Source organism: Microtus pennsylvanicus, chromosome 4, assembly GCF_037038515.1.
Source record: "Microtus pennsylvanicus isolate mMicPen1 chromosome 4, mMicPen1.hap1, whole genome shotgun sequence".
Classification (NCBI taxonomy): domain Eukaryota; kingdom Metazoa; phylum Chordata; class Mammalia; order Rodentia; family Cricetidae; genus Microtus; species Microtus pennsylvanicus.
Window position 1 is genome coordinate 78,652,914 of NC_134582.1, and position 15,615 is coordinate 78,668,528.

Below are 15,615 nucleotides of genomic sequence, written 5' to 3' on the forward strand. Positions count from 1 at the left end.
TTCACACGTGGACTTTACCTACACTGGTGGCCACACAGACACACCATCTAACACATGACCTTGTGCACACTGCCTCTTCATTACAAAAGCCCACATTACTATGACCCTGCATCTGGACGGGTACCCAAGGGTGGCACAAAATCATGAACCTCAACCGATGTGCATCTACACACATGCGCACGCACACACCACTGCCCTTCTGCTGCGGGCCCAATAAACACTCTGCTTCCTACTCGGGCAGCGGTCTGGGCCCACATCCTAGAGACGGGTGGCATTGTGGTGAGCAGGCAGTGCGAGGTGGGGGGAGGGTGTGGCAGGCGGAAGCTCCTCCAGAAAGACTCTGGGGGGAAGTTGAGGTGAACGGGGTTCAGGCCTGGCGTAGCACAAGGTGACTCGTGCGATCAGACCATCCAGGGGCTGCAAAGAGTGCATCCAGCGGGGCAGGAAGTCCCACGTCTGCAGCCACTTGGGTAGGTGCCCAGGACTTCGGTTCTGCAGGACATTAACGAGCACCACAAAGGCCAGCAGGGCCCCAAAGGGTGCACCCACACCGACCATAGCCTGCCAGCCTGCCATGGAGATGCCAAACACCAGTGAGGGCAGAAGCAGGAAGCACACGAGGAGGTAGAGGACTGCAAACCAGCGGTACTTGGCGGTGCGTTTGCCCAGCGCCTTGGCCATGCGGATGGGCAGGCGTGTGCAGGGCAGTGGGTACCACAGCAAGATGCCCGAGATGTTGAAGAAGAAGTGACAGAGGGCGATCTGCAGAGGAGAATGTAGAGGGGCGAGGTTGATAATGCGTTCCCACGGGAGCCTAGCAGGGCTGGAACAGAGGCCCCACATGCTCAGGGCAGCAGGAGGAGCTCTGGAGCCGATGTGACTCCAGATCTCCAGACTGGCTTTTAAAATATGTGTTGCTGAACGCTCCCCCTGTGTCCCAGTGACTGCCCTCTCATGAGACCCCAGCAGCTGAGAGGCCTGCCCATCTGACATAGGGTCTCACTATATAGAACAGGCAGACTTTGAGCTTTTTGCTGTGTGTGTGTGTGTTTTTTTTTTTCCAAGTTTTGGGATTATAGGCATCTACTACCATGCCTGACTTTAGCATTAGATTAGTTCCTGGCTTGCCTATTCCAGGCTTTTAATTGGTCAGCATCTTGTCAGCTGTTTTGCTTCTAGACCAATCCCTTTGCCATCTGCTTACCATCCCCAATTCAAAGCATCCTTGATTCCCCCAGATTGGGCCTGGCCTCTCTGACAGCAGCACATGGCCACATTGTGACCCTGACTGGCTGTCTAAGGATACAGTACAGCAGTGGCTCCCTATTGGACACCGAGGTCTTGAGAGAGGAATTAAGTCAGCTTTGTCCAGAGCAGTTTCCACGGAGAGGAGCGGGTCATGTTATCAGGCGATTGATGTTGCTTATACATTGTCACATCCTCCACTGGGCCTGCACCCCGGCCCTCTGCCTCTACAGATGGCCCACTCTCCCCCACATACCCCCACTCTCCCCCACATACCTGAAAGGAGCTGGATAGCTTCTCCTTGGGGCTGGCCAGTGCTGCCAGGATGGCTGTGGTGGTAGTGCCAATGTTGGAGCCCAGGGTGAGAGGGTAGGCACGCTCAATACTGATCACACCCAGGCCTGGTGGGCAGGAGAGAGTATGGCCTTTCTTTCTAACTCTTCCTGAGTCACACACGCAACCCACAGCACTGCTGCCTGTTGCTGGGCATGGGCAACTCACCGATGAGTGGGGTGATGGCGGAGGTGAACACAGAACTGCTCTGGACAACAAAGGTCATGCTGGCACCCACGATCATGGCAAAGTAGCCCGTGACCCAGGTGAAGGGGGCGGGAAAGTCTGAAAGGAACCCAAATCCACAGTAAGTCATGTCAGTGAGAGGCCTTGGGAGAGCAGGCAGTCCTTGCTCTTCAAGGAGGTCCTTAGGTAGGAGTTGACCCCTGAGAATCTAGCTGGTCCCCTGCTCCTTTCTTTTGCCCAGCGAACTCTTGTGATTAACACACTTTCTTTCTTGGGCTATTACACTCTTTTGTGTCTTTGCCCTAGCTATTCTCTCTGCCCATACTACTCTAATATTTAAATCCATGGGGTCTAGGCTAAGGATGCCCATGGACACCAACATCTAAGCGTGCTTCTGTAACATAGCGAGGCATTTGCCTGGGGCCAGTGTTTGTGCTGCACTGTGCTTTAAATCACATCTAATTGATTTATCATACCTAATATAGGTAAAGGTCGTGATTGCTGAGGGGCTGAGTGGAAAAAGGCCTTTGCTGCTGAGCCTCGTGACCTGAGTTCAGTCCTTGGGGTCTACATAGTGGAAGAAGCAAACCAATTCATATGTCTGACTTTCATATGTGCCATGGTGTGCACATGTGCACACACCCAAACACACAATATAGTGATAGTGTATACACACAAGAACACACACACATATAATATGGGTGGTGGTGCACACCTTTAATCTCAGTACTCAAAAGTCAGAGGGAAGAGGATTTCTATGTAGCCTGGTCTACGTAGTGAGTTCCATACCAGCCAGGGCTGCATTGTGTCAAAAAGAACATTGTAAAAGCATAAATACTTGTTATATCATATTGTCCAAGAAAAAATGACAAAATTCTGCTTCAAGACAGATGCAATTATTTTCCTGGAATGTTTTTGATCCATGACTGACTGAATCTGCAGATCAGGGTCCCACAGATAGAGCGTGCCAACCACACTCCACCCCAAGCCACCTTGCTAGAAAGCCCTTCCTGACCTCCCTTGTTTCTCCTACTCCCAAGACATTTGCTCATCCCATATCCCCACGTTTGTCATGTGGGGACCCCCAGTGTCAGTGAAATAACTCAAAAGCTCACAATGTAGTTTAAAACAGAAATCAGAGGACGTCATTCCTCTGCCCCAAATTATGCAAATGCACCATCACCCTCAGTAAAACACGGGCTCTGAGCAGAGTCTAGGGCCCCCTTAGAACTGGCTGTATCTCTGTCAGCATTAGCCGCAGCCTGCCCCGCCCAAGATGCTGCCAGCCATCCCTCTCTGTCCCAATCCCGCTATGATTGCTACTCTCCAGGCTTTGAACTTGCTGGTCCTCCCACTCAGAATGCCCTTTTTCTACCTAGGTTTCTCTCATTATCAGTGTTGGGGATGGACCCCTGAACCTCAAGTATGGGGAGCAAATGCTTCATCATTGAGCAACACTCCTATTCTTCCTTTACCACTTGTTTTATGTGGAGGATTTTGGGGGGAAGGGGTAGCAGTAAGATAAAGTTTCACTCTATAGTCCAAGTCATCATCAAACTCTCTCATTAATCCTCCTGCCTCAGCCTTCAAAGTGCAGAGGTTACAGTTATGAGCCATCACATCTGGGTTTTATTCACATTTATTTTGTTTCTCTGTGTGTGAAGCCAGAGGTCAATTTGGGGTGTCTTTATCTCTCTCTGTCTTATTTTTTGAGACAAGGCCTCTCACTGAACCTAGATCTCATTAAGAGGCTTGACTGGCCGGCCAGCCATATGGGGATCCCCTGTTGCCGGTCAGCCGTATGGGGATCCCCTGTCGCCGGTCAGCTTTATGGGGCTCCCCCATCTCTGCCTCAAAGCACTGGTGGTACAGGCATGCACAACATGCTCTTATGTGGGTTATGGAGATCCAGCTCTGGTTCTTGGGCTTGTAAGAGAAGCACAGCACCAATGGAGCCATCTCTCCTGTCCTCCTCTAAGTTTATTATGGAAGAGCTTGGGGGTCCGTGTTTTTAAAGCCAGCACTCTGGAGGCAGAGACAAGCGAATTTCTGAGCTCAAGGCCAGCATGGTCTACATATCAAATTCCAGGCTAGCTACAAGTGAATAATGAGACAACCCCCCACCCCCCAAAAAATGTTGCTGGGTGGTGGTGCACATCTTTAACCCCAGTACTTGGGAAGCAGAGGCAGGCGGATCCCTGTGAATTCAAGGGCAGCTTGGTCTACAGAGTGAGTTCCAAGACAGCCAAAACTACACAAAGAAACCTTGTCTCGAAAAAAAAAAATTTTCTGTTTCTTTAGACAAGGTCTGTCTATAGAGCCTAAGCTAGCTAAGTCCCTCTGTCTGTACTTCTCGAGTGCCGCCACATCTGGCCACTTCATCCGAATTTGACTCTTACACAGGTCTCTGCTCAAGCAAGCGTCTCCTCCTCAGAGAGACCTCTGAGCATCTGTAGGGACAGCCTCTTCCTGCCTTCTGTTGTGCTGCCGTTTTTCTACCTCCTTAGCAGTCTCCTTGCTCCATCTTCAAAGTTATTCCTTCCTTCCTCATCTACTGGGAATAAAGTGAGGGCTGCCTGGGGAAGGCCCAGATGGACACAGGGTTTGCTTGGTGACTCAAAAGACGGGCCCACCCAGGTTGCATGAGGAAATGGTGGGCCTATAGGCTAATAACTGCTCAGATCTATGACACTGTCACCATTTGGGACACAGCCCAAAACGGCCCGGTTGCCTAGTTTGATGAGGAAATTGCAATTCTGAGATCTTGGGATCAGGCTCCATCTCTATTTGCCTCACTCCTGTATCCTGTGGCACCCAGTAAGGGCTTGGTGTCCATTTGTCAATTAAACAGAGGATTTTAGCTAGACATGGCTGTGCATAGCTGTAATCCCAGCACTTGAGAAGTCAAAGTAAGAATGTCGGAAGTCCTTGACCAGTCTAGGTTACACAGCAAGGTCTAGAGCCCCATGGGTTGTATGAGACCATGCCTTAAAAAACTCAAACAAGAAAAACCAAACTGTGGCTTCTAAGCCTGCCCATCTGCGAGAGCACACAACAGCCAGCAGCAGCCCAGGTTTCTGGCTGTCAGTATCTCAGGAGTCTCCAAGTTGACCTGGTCCCACCCCTTCTTGATTCACACAGGGGAAACTGAGGCGTGAGGATAATAGGCATGGATTTAACAACACCTGACAGAGCTCATCTGGGCCCTGACTCGGGCTGCAGCCTTCCCCCAACTCACCCGTGTTGATGACCTTCTGGATGACGTTGGCCACTTGGCCCTTGAGCAGAGAGTTGAGCATCTTGACTAGGAGAATGAGACAGCTGCACAGAACCACCAGAGAGCCAGCCAACAGGATGAGCCCCACAGCCAAGTCCGGCAGCCCCGTGTCCACGAAGAGATGGTTGCCTAAAAGGGTGGCATCAGGCTGCTGAGTGTTCACCGCTACACCCGCTTCCCACCTCTGCCACCCCACTGGACTGCGAGCCTGACTCCCACATCAAGTTCCTTTGGCCTCCATAGCAGTGACTGACCTAAGTCCAGGAGTCAGCTGTCTTTCCTGGGGCTGGACCCAGCAGGAACCAGCCAGGGGATGGCTCCCTATGAGCCTGTCATGTGGGCCACCTCCTGTGTTGCAGGTACTTACATTTTCCCACGGTGGTGTTTGCAAAGCTGATGTTGGCCTCTATCCTGGACATAGAAGTGGAAGCCTATATTTAGAGGAAGGTGACTTAGAGAATCTTGACAAGCACAGCCTGGGTGGAGCTAAGAGGGAGGTTTGGGAGCTGTGGGGGAAGGGAGCTGTGTTTCTAGCTCTGAGATCATGAGCATGCTGCTTCCCTGCTCTGAGCCCATCTCCTCTGGAGAGAAGATGACATTGAAATCCTTATCACTCCAGAATGTGGCCTTGGTTATGTTCTATTCCCCTGAACTGGAGACCCCTGGGACCAGTGGTCACCCCAATCACCAGATTAGCAGCTTCTCGTCTTGGTCCCCCTACTTCTCAGTGGCATCCATCCCCATCTGTTCTTACCTGTTCCTTTCTTAACGCCTTCTTCCTCCGTACCTGCCCCATGACCCCCTAAAGCTCACTTAGCCTGAACTCTATTCTGCCCTCGCTCAGTTCCTTGCCCTTGGGGAGATCCAAGTGGAAGGAGGGTCAGTGACGGCCGAGGGTCTAGCCCCGTCCCATTTCTTCTTTCTGGATCTACTGTGGGTAAGTGAGGGGGTCTTTCTGGTAATGTCCCTGGGTAGAGGGGACATAATCTGTGAGCCAAGCTACATGTGAGGAATGGTGGGTGTGTAGAGACAGTAGCTATTCAGCTCCAGCCATTGTCACCAACCAGGGGTGTATCCCAGAGTGGTCCAGCCTCCTAGTCCTACCATAGAAACCGCACTTCTGGGGTTTTAGGTAAAAATTCTTCAATCTTGTAGCTCTACTCTGAGATTTTTTTTTCCCAATACTCTGGATTGAACTTAGACCCTCACAAATTTAGGCAAAAATCCCACCACTGAGCTACATCCCAAATTCTCATTTAATTTTTTCTCTCTCATTTTATTATTTTTTTTTTTAAATTTTGAGATGGGGTCTCAAAGTCCAGATAGGGCTTGGACTTGCCATCCTCCTGCCTCAGTTTCCCAAGTACTTGGAATTCACAGCCTGTGTGTCACTAGGCCAAAAGAGACACATTTTCAGGTTTAGGAAGCAGAGTTCCCAGGCCTGTGGAAGCTTCCCTTCAGTCTGTAGGCTATCAATCCATAGCTTCACTGGATTAAGGAGGTGCTGACAAGGGACCCCAGATGCCTTGATTTTCAGGAACCATGCAGCAGTGACAGGAGGCGGAGTGGGTGTGGCTTGGAAAAGCTAAGGGTGGGGCTTGGGCAGAGTGAGCTGACAATTTGATGTTATAACTTCTTTAGGTTTGTTCCCAACCATGTCATTTAGAGAGTGTGTGTCAGGTTGGGGCACAGGCCAATGGTACAGCCCTTGTCTACGCAAGCAGCATCCCAAACAAGCAAAACAAGAACCCTGAGAGTGACCCTAGGGTCAGTTTCTGGCAACTAGTTTAATATCAGGATGTGTGTTAGTGAGGCATGCTCCATTGAGCAGGGCCAGGTGCTCAGCTGTTATTTCCAGTTCACTAAATCTAGGCCAGGGCACCATCCAGACTGGAGGCCTGAACTCTAGGTGAGAAACTAGGATAAAAGTCATCTGAGAGGATAAAAATTAAGATGGGCACTTGGGAAGCTGAGGCAGGGGGATTGCCATGAGTTTAAGGCCTGCCTGTACTACAGTGAGATCTTGTCTCAAGAATCAAACAAAACAACAAGAAATAAAAACTAGGGGGCTGGAGAGATGGCTCAGTGATTAAGAGCACTGGCTGCTCTTCCAGAGGACCCGGGTTCAATTCCCAGTGCTCACAAGGTAGCTCACAGTTGTCTATAACTCCAAGAGCTGACACCTTTACACAGACATACATACAGGCAAAACACCAATGAACATAAAAATACAGATATTTGAGAAAAATTGGAATAATAAAAATGTAAAGGCCAAAGGAGAAAACATGCATTAAGTTCTCACCTCAGGGCCTGGCTACCACAGCCCCAGATAAGGGACGCACTGCCTCTCTTCCTGCCTTCCTGGGCACCCCACACGGTAGGTGACTAACCTCCTAGACCACGACCAGTGACTCCTGCAGACATGCCTGTGGATATAGGCATTTTGCGGGGGAAGAACTTGGTGGACCTTCTGGAGGTGCCCAGCCGGAAGCTCTAGAAGCAGATGCCCTCCTGAGATGCATGTGAGCCTCACCAGCTTTCTCTGAACTGCATCCTGGGCCTCCTAGAGAGGGGGTTTGTGGGTCATATAGAGGCCAGAGGGGGATGAGGAGCTTGGCATAGGGTTGACTGAGCCAGGCTCAGGACAAGGCTGAGGGCCGAGCTATCCAGAGTGTAATTTGTAATTTTGTTGCTGGAGATTGAACCTTGAACCCAGATCTCACACGTGCCAATCACAAGCTTCCATTGCTGAGCTGTGCTTCACCCTGCTATGGGGATCTAGAACCTTGGCTTTTCTTCCTGGACTTGTGTGGCCTTAACTGAGCCCAGAAGGGGAGCCAGGGACCCTAAAGTGGAGACAATAGGAGTGACAGAGAGGGGTCACTGCAAAGCCAGGCCAGGAAGGGACTGAGGGGAGAGAAAAGCCTCTAAGGAGATCTTACAGGGCAGAGGAAAAGGTGGGAAGTCCGGCCTAGTTAATAGAGCTCAGAAGCCCGGATCTGGGCATGTTCCCAAGATGTCTGTCCATCCTCTCCGGGAGGAGTGGAGGAATAGACAGGGAGTGGGGTGGAAACGCTTACGGGAAAACAGAAGCAATGAGTGTCCCATAGTTCTGGGCTCACGCTGTGGCTGAGCTGTTCTCAACTGTGTGACTTGGATCTGTACACTTAAGCTCTCTGGGCGTCAGCTGTCTCCATAATGAAGTTTTTAATGCTGCCTTCTTTTCCCTACAGGCTAGTAGGAAGCATCTTGGAAGAGGGAGTTGGTATTTAAGAGCCTACAGGGACACTCTAGATCGAGACACTTCTGGGAACCGAAGGGCATGATTAAGTTCACAAAGGACCGTGCTACTTCAAGAGTCCTTCCTCAGGAGAGAACCACAGAGGATGTGGGATTGCACAATAGCTTCCCCTCTGGGCTATGGTAGCTGTGGGGCCTTTGTTCTTCTGAAAGCAGGAGCATTCTGGGCCAGCGGCACCATCTGGTGGCCGAAGGGAGAACTTCTTAGAGTATCTCCAGTCCACCAGCCCTGAAGGGGTCTGGTGGCACCATGGGCAGAAAGAGACATAGGAACAGGTGGGAGTACATTAGACCAGCATCTGGGAGATGCAGCTGATTGAGGAGTTGAGGATCCCATCAGGATGGAGGCCTTCCTCCATTATAGGAACCAATAATACAGGAAGCCAGTGTTCCTCTCTCTGAGTGAGGCTGTTTCCTATCTGCAGAGTAGAGATGTAATAACAGTGGTCCCCAGTGACCAGTCCTCCAAAGAGGCTACTTAACCCAAGCAGGGACAGTTTACAATCACAAATGTGACTCACGGGAAAGGAATTTCAAGCACAAGGCCAGGCCACTGATCATCCAGAAGTTTCGAACTCCAAAATGGCCTGTGTGTCCCTTTCCACATCAGGAAAACTCTCATCCTGTCCTGTCCTGGGTGGCATAGCTCCTGACCTGTCCTGTCTAGGGCCCCTGGAGACTGGTTTGATCAACGTTCACTCCCCAGTATGGTGAAGGCTGGAGGTCATGAGTGTTGGAAAAGAAAAAAAAAGAAAAGAAAAGAAAAGAAAAACTTTGCGGCCCAGGGGGCGGGTGGGGGTGGAATAGGAAGAGCCACCCACGCACACGCCAGGAGCGCGAGATGTGGCCGTGCTGAGTCCCATTCCTGCAGGGCACAGGTCCAGAGGGAGGCAGAGAGCAGGGGGCTCAGATCCAGCTTTACGTCCCAAGCCAAGAAATCCGACCTGCTGTTGCAGAGAGAGGTTTCTGCTAGTGTGGCAACTGAACCGGTGCCCTGGCAAGCCGCAGCTGGAAGCGGGAAGCCGGGAAGGCAGGCCCCGTCGCCGCCGCCGCCAAGGGAGCTCGGCAGTGGCTTCCCGTCACCGAGCTTCAGTTTCCATTCATGTAAAACGGTCCACCTGGCTGGTCTCGCTCCAGGACATAGTAGGTGAGGCAGTTCAGGGCACAGGTAGAGACTTGCCCAAGTCAGCCGTCAGACCGGAAATCTCTAGGTGGCTTTTTTTTTTTTTTGATCAGTATGTGATTTCTCTTCCTCTACTCTCTGAGGCAGCAGTGATTCACAGAGCTTTCCTGAGAGAGCCAGAGAGCTCATGAGAAGGTGGCTGACGTGTTAGGCAGGTCACAAATCCAGCTTCAAAGCTGTCCACGTGGGCTTTCTGTTGTCGAACTGCCTTGAACTCTCAGAAGAGCAGAGCTGGGGCTGCGTGCCACTTGGGATGCAAAGGAGCATTGCAGGGTGAGGTGATTGGCTGTTTTCTATCAGTGCTGGCAGAGAGGTCCGGGAACATCCACCAGCAAGAGGAGGGAAGGTGGAGGATGGGCTTGTGCCTTTGCTGTGCGCTTTGGATTTCCCTGTAGCCTTTCTAAATGGAGTTATTTCTTGTACGTAATAATTAAGCAGAAGCAAATTTGGAAGATTATGGTTTGGATGAAGCATTTTCCCTTTTATGGCTGAGTAAGAAAGTATGCTAATTGCCCGCTCCTTTGTCCGTAATCGCCTTGCTATTATGCCTTGTACCATAGGCATAATGGCTGATCCATGAATGTCCAACCAATCTGAGCAGTTTTTCATTCTGGGCAGTAGAAGGAGCAGAGACAATGCAGGAGGACAAAGGATGAAGGAGTCCCCTGCCAGCATGTGTGATTGCTGTGTCTCTCAGGGGCTGCCCAGTGTGACACCGCCCAGTGTGACAGCCACCGCCTGGCTCCTCAACCCGAACTCTAGGGTCCAAGACTCTCACTATCTACGTAGCTCTCTTCTCCCGCATCCCCGTCTACATTGCTCAGACCTCAGCCCCAAGCACGGCAGAGCTGAGGGACCAGCCTCCAGTGTCCCTGTGGCCTGGTAGTTCCGGGCAAACTGCTTAGCCTCTTGGAGCCTGTGTCTCTATCTGTGAAAGCAGAGAGTTCAGTTTGATCCTCAGTTTTTCAAGCGACCATGGAAAAAAGTTAGATGGCAAGATGGAGATCAAGCAACTGGGCCCGTTCCCAGAGATTTTTTTTCTGATTCAGTGGGTCTAGGAAGGGTGTATATATGCTATGCTGTGGATTTTCTGATCCAGTAGGTCTAGGAAGGGTGTATATATGCTATGTATATATGTATATATGCTGTGCTGTGGATTCTCTTCTACACTGTGTCTGCTCTGCATTTCTAATAGGCTCCCAGGTAGGACTGGACGCTGTCAATCTGGGGAACAATAGCTCTTTGAAAACCACTGGTCCAAGGTGGGGCTAGTGGAGGTGCACTCCTTTAATCCCAGTACTCAGGAGACAGAGGCAGGTGGATCTCTGTGAGTTGGAGGCCAGCCTGGGCAACACCATGAAATTCTGTCTCGGAAAAAACCCAACAAAACAAAACAGAACAACAACCCCCCCCCCCAAAAAAAAAAAGAAAGAAAGAAAAGGAAGGAAGGGGAAGGGAAGGGAAGGAAGAAGAAAGAAAGAAAGAAAGAAAGAAAAAAAGAAAGAAAGAAAGAAAGAAAGAGAGAGAGAAAGAACACCACCACCCTTGGACCAGATCAACTACATGCCAATGCTAATGTTCAGATATTTGCCTACCGCGGTTTGTGCAGTTAGGAGGGATTACCAACGTCTGCCATGGGTATACTGACACAGAAAAATTCCACGTTATCTGCTCACCCCAAGCAAAACGATTTCCAAGGTCTATGGAACCAACAGGCAGGTGGTCTAAAGGGAGCGTCTTCTTCCCTAGGCTTGGCTCTGGAACTCACCTCTGGTGGGTCTGGGTGGCACCAAATCCGGATGAGACTGTGATTCCTCAGGGACTCATCCCCCACGGCAATGCTGGTGATGACAGACTTGTCCAGCTGTGAGAGAGATGACACAGAGCTGAAGGTAGGACCACTTATTAGCCCGCATCTGTCCACCCCTCGCCAGGTCCTGCCCTCACCTGGATAATGAGCTTCGTGAAGGGTTCTGTGATGACCTTGAGAAGGTCAGGGGCATCTCGGCCACCACAGATGTTGAAGGAGGCAACCACGAGCCCAGTGACATGGTGCAGGTAGCCCGTGGCAGCCTCCAGCGGCAGCAGGACCAAAACAGACAGCCAGTTAAAGCAGTCATGCACTGTGGCCCCTGCAAAAGCCCTGAGCAGGGACACCACATTGCAGGACAGCTGGACTCAAGGTGTGCCCAAGCTGGGTCCTGGCACCCAGTTCTGCCTTCTCCCCAACAAGCATGAGCCCCCACCCTCCTTCCCCAGCTCACCGCCGGAAGTCAGTCCTGTCCCCTGCCTGCATTAGGGCCACAATGGTGTTGGTGACCGAGGTTCCAATGTTGGAGCCCATGATGATCGGAATGGCAGAGCTCACCTCCAACACTGGTAGAAGAGGGACCTCTCAAATGATTGGGTTGCGGCCATAGGGCTCTGCCCTGCAGTAACTCTACCAGGCCCGCGACTCGTGTGCTAGCCCCAGACAGCCGTTTCCAAGTATGCTCTTGACTTCCTAGACTCCGTCTCACAGGTCCACGTGTGCACGAGCTGTGTATTTACACGTGTGTGCACATATCCACATGTGACCAGATGAGCACACACCATACAGGGCGTACCCAGGCATTATTCAGGATGAATGTGTACACGTGAGTGCATTATGAGAGCTCACACCTTGTGCAATCCATATTTGTGCAGGTGCACCTCACACGAGTGTGGTAGTTGGTTATATGTGTCAACTTGACTAACCTGTAGCACTCAATTGACTTTAAGTAAAGATTATTCCTCTCTCTCTCTCTCTCTCTCTCTCTGTGTGTGTGTGTGTGTGTGTGTGTGCATGCGCACCTGTGTATATGCAGCCGTGCCCAGCTTCTTATGTGAGCTATGGAAATTCAAACCCAGGCCTTCACACCTGTAGTGAGCATGCTTCCCCACGGAGACTCCCTAGCCCCAGGTAAAGGACATTGCTCTTGATGAGCTGGGCAGGCTCATCCAATGGAATAAAAGAGCCTCAAGTGTAAAACTGAAGCTTCCTGGAGGAAGAACGTTTTCCTGTGGCCTGCAGGATCTGTTTCTGCCAACACATCCCAGCCTGCTCTTTCAAATGCTGACTTTGTAAATGTCAGACTTGAGCAGCCAGCCACACAATGGTGAAAGTCAATTCTTTGCAGTAAATCACATGTGTGTGATGATTTAGTTAGTTATTTTTTTTGAGACAGGGTTTCTCTATGTGGCCCTGGTTGTCCTGGAACTCACTCTGTAGACCAGGCTGGCCTTGAACTCACAGAAATTCAACTGTCTCTGCCTCTGTCTCTTCCTCTTGTGATTGTTTTTACAGACTGGTTTTCTCCAGCTTTCCTGAGTGACTATGTGACTGAACAGAAGTGGGTTCAGGAGCTGTACTCTCCCTTCCCACTCTCCACAATCCTTGGAACACCCTGGCTCAACTCTTAGCCTGCTTTCCAGGACAATACAGGAGGTTCTGGGGCATCCCCTGCCCCCCTCGCCTTTCCCTCAATCTCCTATCCACACTCCTGCCCTCGTGCTGAATCTACAGGCCCCTGGGCTCTATCCCTGACCATGCTGGGTCAACTCACAGCCAGAGGAGACCATGCTGACGATGATGGATGTTGAGGTACTGGAACTCTGCACCAGGACTGTCACCAGAATCCCCACCACCAGCCCTGCCACTGGGTTGGACAGGATGGCGTTGTCCTTGAAGATGTCACCAGCCACCTTCCCTGCAGAACACAAGCGAGCATCATCCGAGATCCTTCTGAACCCCTCCCCTGACCTCCTCAACTGGGCTTTACCTCCGGCTAGCTGGAAGGCGGAGCTGAGCACGTCCAGGGAGCAGACAAAGAGGTACAGGAAGCCCAGCATCAGCGGGACCTTGAGGAGCTTTGTACCAGCCTGGCGCAACTTCTGAGGCAGCCTGGGCTCTAGAGGTGGGCAGGCATGAGTATAGTGGGCAGTGTGTGAGGGCAGTGACTACCCATGACCCTGCTGCCCCGCAACCTGGCCCACCTGGCTTTTGCTCCTCTTCCTGGGCCAACTTGGCAGGTAGTGGCTCATGGCATTCTAGGACCTCCCCATAGGGACAACTGTGCTCTGTGAGGGTCACTGGGCTTAGACTGGAGAATGCATAGGTGGATGTCCCTGGAATCCTGTGCAGGACTGAGTAGGGAGGCTGATTAGGAGTTCCCAAAGGTCCCAGGAGCCCAGGAGAGACAGGAAGAGGGGAGTAGGTGACAGAGAGAAAAACAGGACTCAGGGTATGGGAACAGTACTTACCTTGTGGGCTGGGCACATAAGCAAAGGCTGTCCCATGCACCATGTGTCTCCCACGGACTGGAAGTGGGGAGACAGCCGATCCCCCCACTCTGTCCCCATAGGACATCATGCTGGGCACCCACAGTGAGTCCTATGTGTCAAGAGGTTAGAACAAAGCTGACAATTGCTGTGTGTGGTACCCACACTCGCATGACATCCAACTGAAGGGAGTCTATCCATCCTTAGACACACCTGGAGATGCACACCCAGGTGCTATCACAGGTCCGAGAGGGCATTCATCCAGCCAGCAAGGTTTTTTATTTTATTTTATTTTTTTTTTTGTTTTTCGAGACAGGGTTTCTCTGTAGCTTTTGGTTCCTGTTCTGGAACTAGCTCTTGTAGTCCAGGCTGGCCTCGAACTCACAGAGATCCGCCTGCCTCTGCCTCCCGAGTGCTGGGATTAAAGGCGTGCGCCACCACCGCCCGGCCAGCCAGCAAGGTTTTTGTAGCTTTTTTGTTTTACAGTGCTGGAAATGGAACCTAGGGCCTCAGCTTAGTAGGCAAGCCACAGCCCCAGTCCCAACAAGCATTTCTCGAATGTGTAGTAGTTCCTAAATTCTGAGTTAGATACTGGGCTACAGTAGTAACTGAAAAAAAGCCACAGCCCTTGGGATGTTCAAAGTCTAGCAAGGAGACAGCTACAGATGATGTAATCTCTCAGAGACTAGAAATGCCACCAGGTGTTAGGACAAATGCAGGTACCGCTATGACTAGAGTGTCCCATGGCAGGGCAGGGTCTAGCTCCTGATGGGGGTGGGGTGGGCCAAAGCAGCCTGGGCTGGGATTGGGATGTCATAGGGAGCAGGAGGAGAAATACAGGGCTGGGGTGATGGGCTGGTCTAAGGACCGGGGCCCTGGGCTCACCTTGAGGTTCTGAATCTCAGCTCCTGCTCGGCTGCTTGGGGAAATCTAAAGAAGAACCAAGACCCTCCTCTTTATACCCTCGGGTCAAGGGCAAAGTCCCTAGAACTTTAGCTGCCCTCCGTCTGTTCCCCCCCTAAATTAACTTTATCCCCAAGATTCCTTCCAGTTAATTGCTAATCTTCAGCTCTGCAGGGGGAGTCATCCTGAACCACAACCCAGCTAGGGCACAGACACACCCTACGCTGGGCAGGGACCCTGTTGGCCCTCTGGCTGCTTGCTCTTAGGGACTTGAAAGGGATTCTGTGGCTCCAGCCTCTTTCCTTCATTATGACCTGACAAGACTCCCCACACTGTGATCTGAATATGTGGTGACCTTGCCATGCATCTAAATGTCTGTGCAGCTCTCTGTGTGTCTTGAGGGGTATGGTTCAAAAGAGTGGGCTCCCCAGGAGGGAAGCCCAGGGAGGCTGCATGTTTGAACCATGGAGGTTCTACAGGGCTTGATGACGAATTCCAGGTGTGAGATTGAGAGAGCCACTGGCCAAATCAAGAAGTGATCACTCTGTGGCTTAGATTGCACCTTAAAATGCTGGTGTGAGATGCATCAAAGAGCATCTGCAGTGGAGAGACTGGCTAAGATGCTGAAGAGAGGTCCAGGAGAGAGATGATGGGGCTGAACCAAGCTGGGTCAGTGAGGACAGAGGACAGGATACATCCCAGAGGCTCTGGGAAAGAGAAGAGGGACAGCTGTGGTCAGGAAGTTCATGATGCATGGCAAGTAACGTGGAAACAGTCCCCCCCCCGTGTGTCTGTCTGTCTGTCTTTCTTTCTTTCTTTCTTTCTTTCTTTCTTTCTTTCTTTGGTTTTTGGTTTTTTGAGACAGGGTTTTGCTGTGAAATGCTTCTGA

The 15,615-nt window shown here is 51.2% G+C and overlaps 1 protein-coding gene across 1 annotated transcript; it reads right to left on the minus strand.

The window, feature by feature from the left end:
• Positions 1-258: 258 nt before the first annotated feature.
• Slc34a1 (solute carrier family 34 member 1) lies at positions 259-13,914 on the minus strand. The gene is made up of 12 exons (XM_075970941.1): positions 13,806-13,914; positions 13,539-13,688; positions 13,325-13,453; positions 13,109-13,252; positions 11,789-11,900; positions 11,472-11,667; positions 11,293-11,388; positions 5,409-5,472; positions 5,003-5,170; positions 1,747-1,863; positions 1,522-1,646; positions 259-762 (listed from the first exon to the last, which is right to left on the minus strand). The coding sequence occupies exons 1-12, from the start codon at positions 13,912-13,914 to the stop codon at positions 259-261; spliced, it is 1,914 nt and encodes a 637-aa protein (XP_075827056.1).
• Positions 13,915-15,615: the final 1,701 nt, after the last annotated feature.

Bases quoted from the DNA above. Each gene is read 5' to 3' on its own strand.
- Slc34a1 (XM_075970941.1), bottom strand. From the start codon at position 13,914: ATGATGTCCTATGGGGACAGAGTGGGGGGATCGGCTGTCTCCCCACTT. The intron at 13,454-13,538 runs GTGGGCCAGGTT...GCCCACCTCTAG, and splicing joins GGAAGAGGAGCAAAAGCCAG to AGCCCAGGCTGCCTCAGAAG. The intron at 1,647-1,746 runs GTGAGTTGCCCA...CCTGCCCACCAG, and splicing joins CGCCATCACCCCACTCATCG to GCCTGGGTGTGATCAGTATT.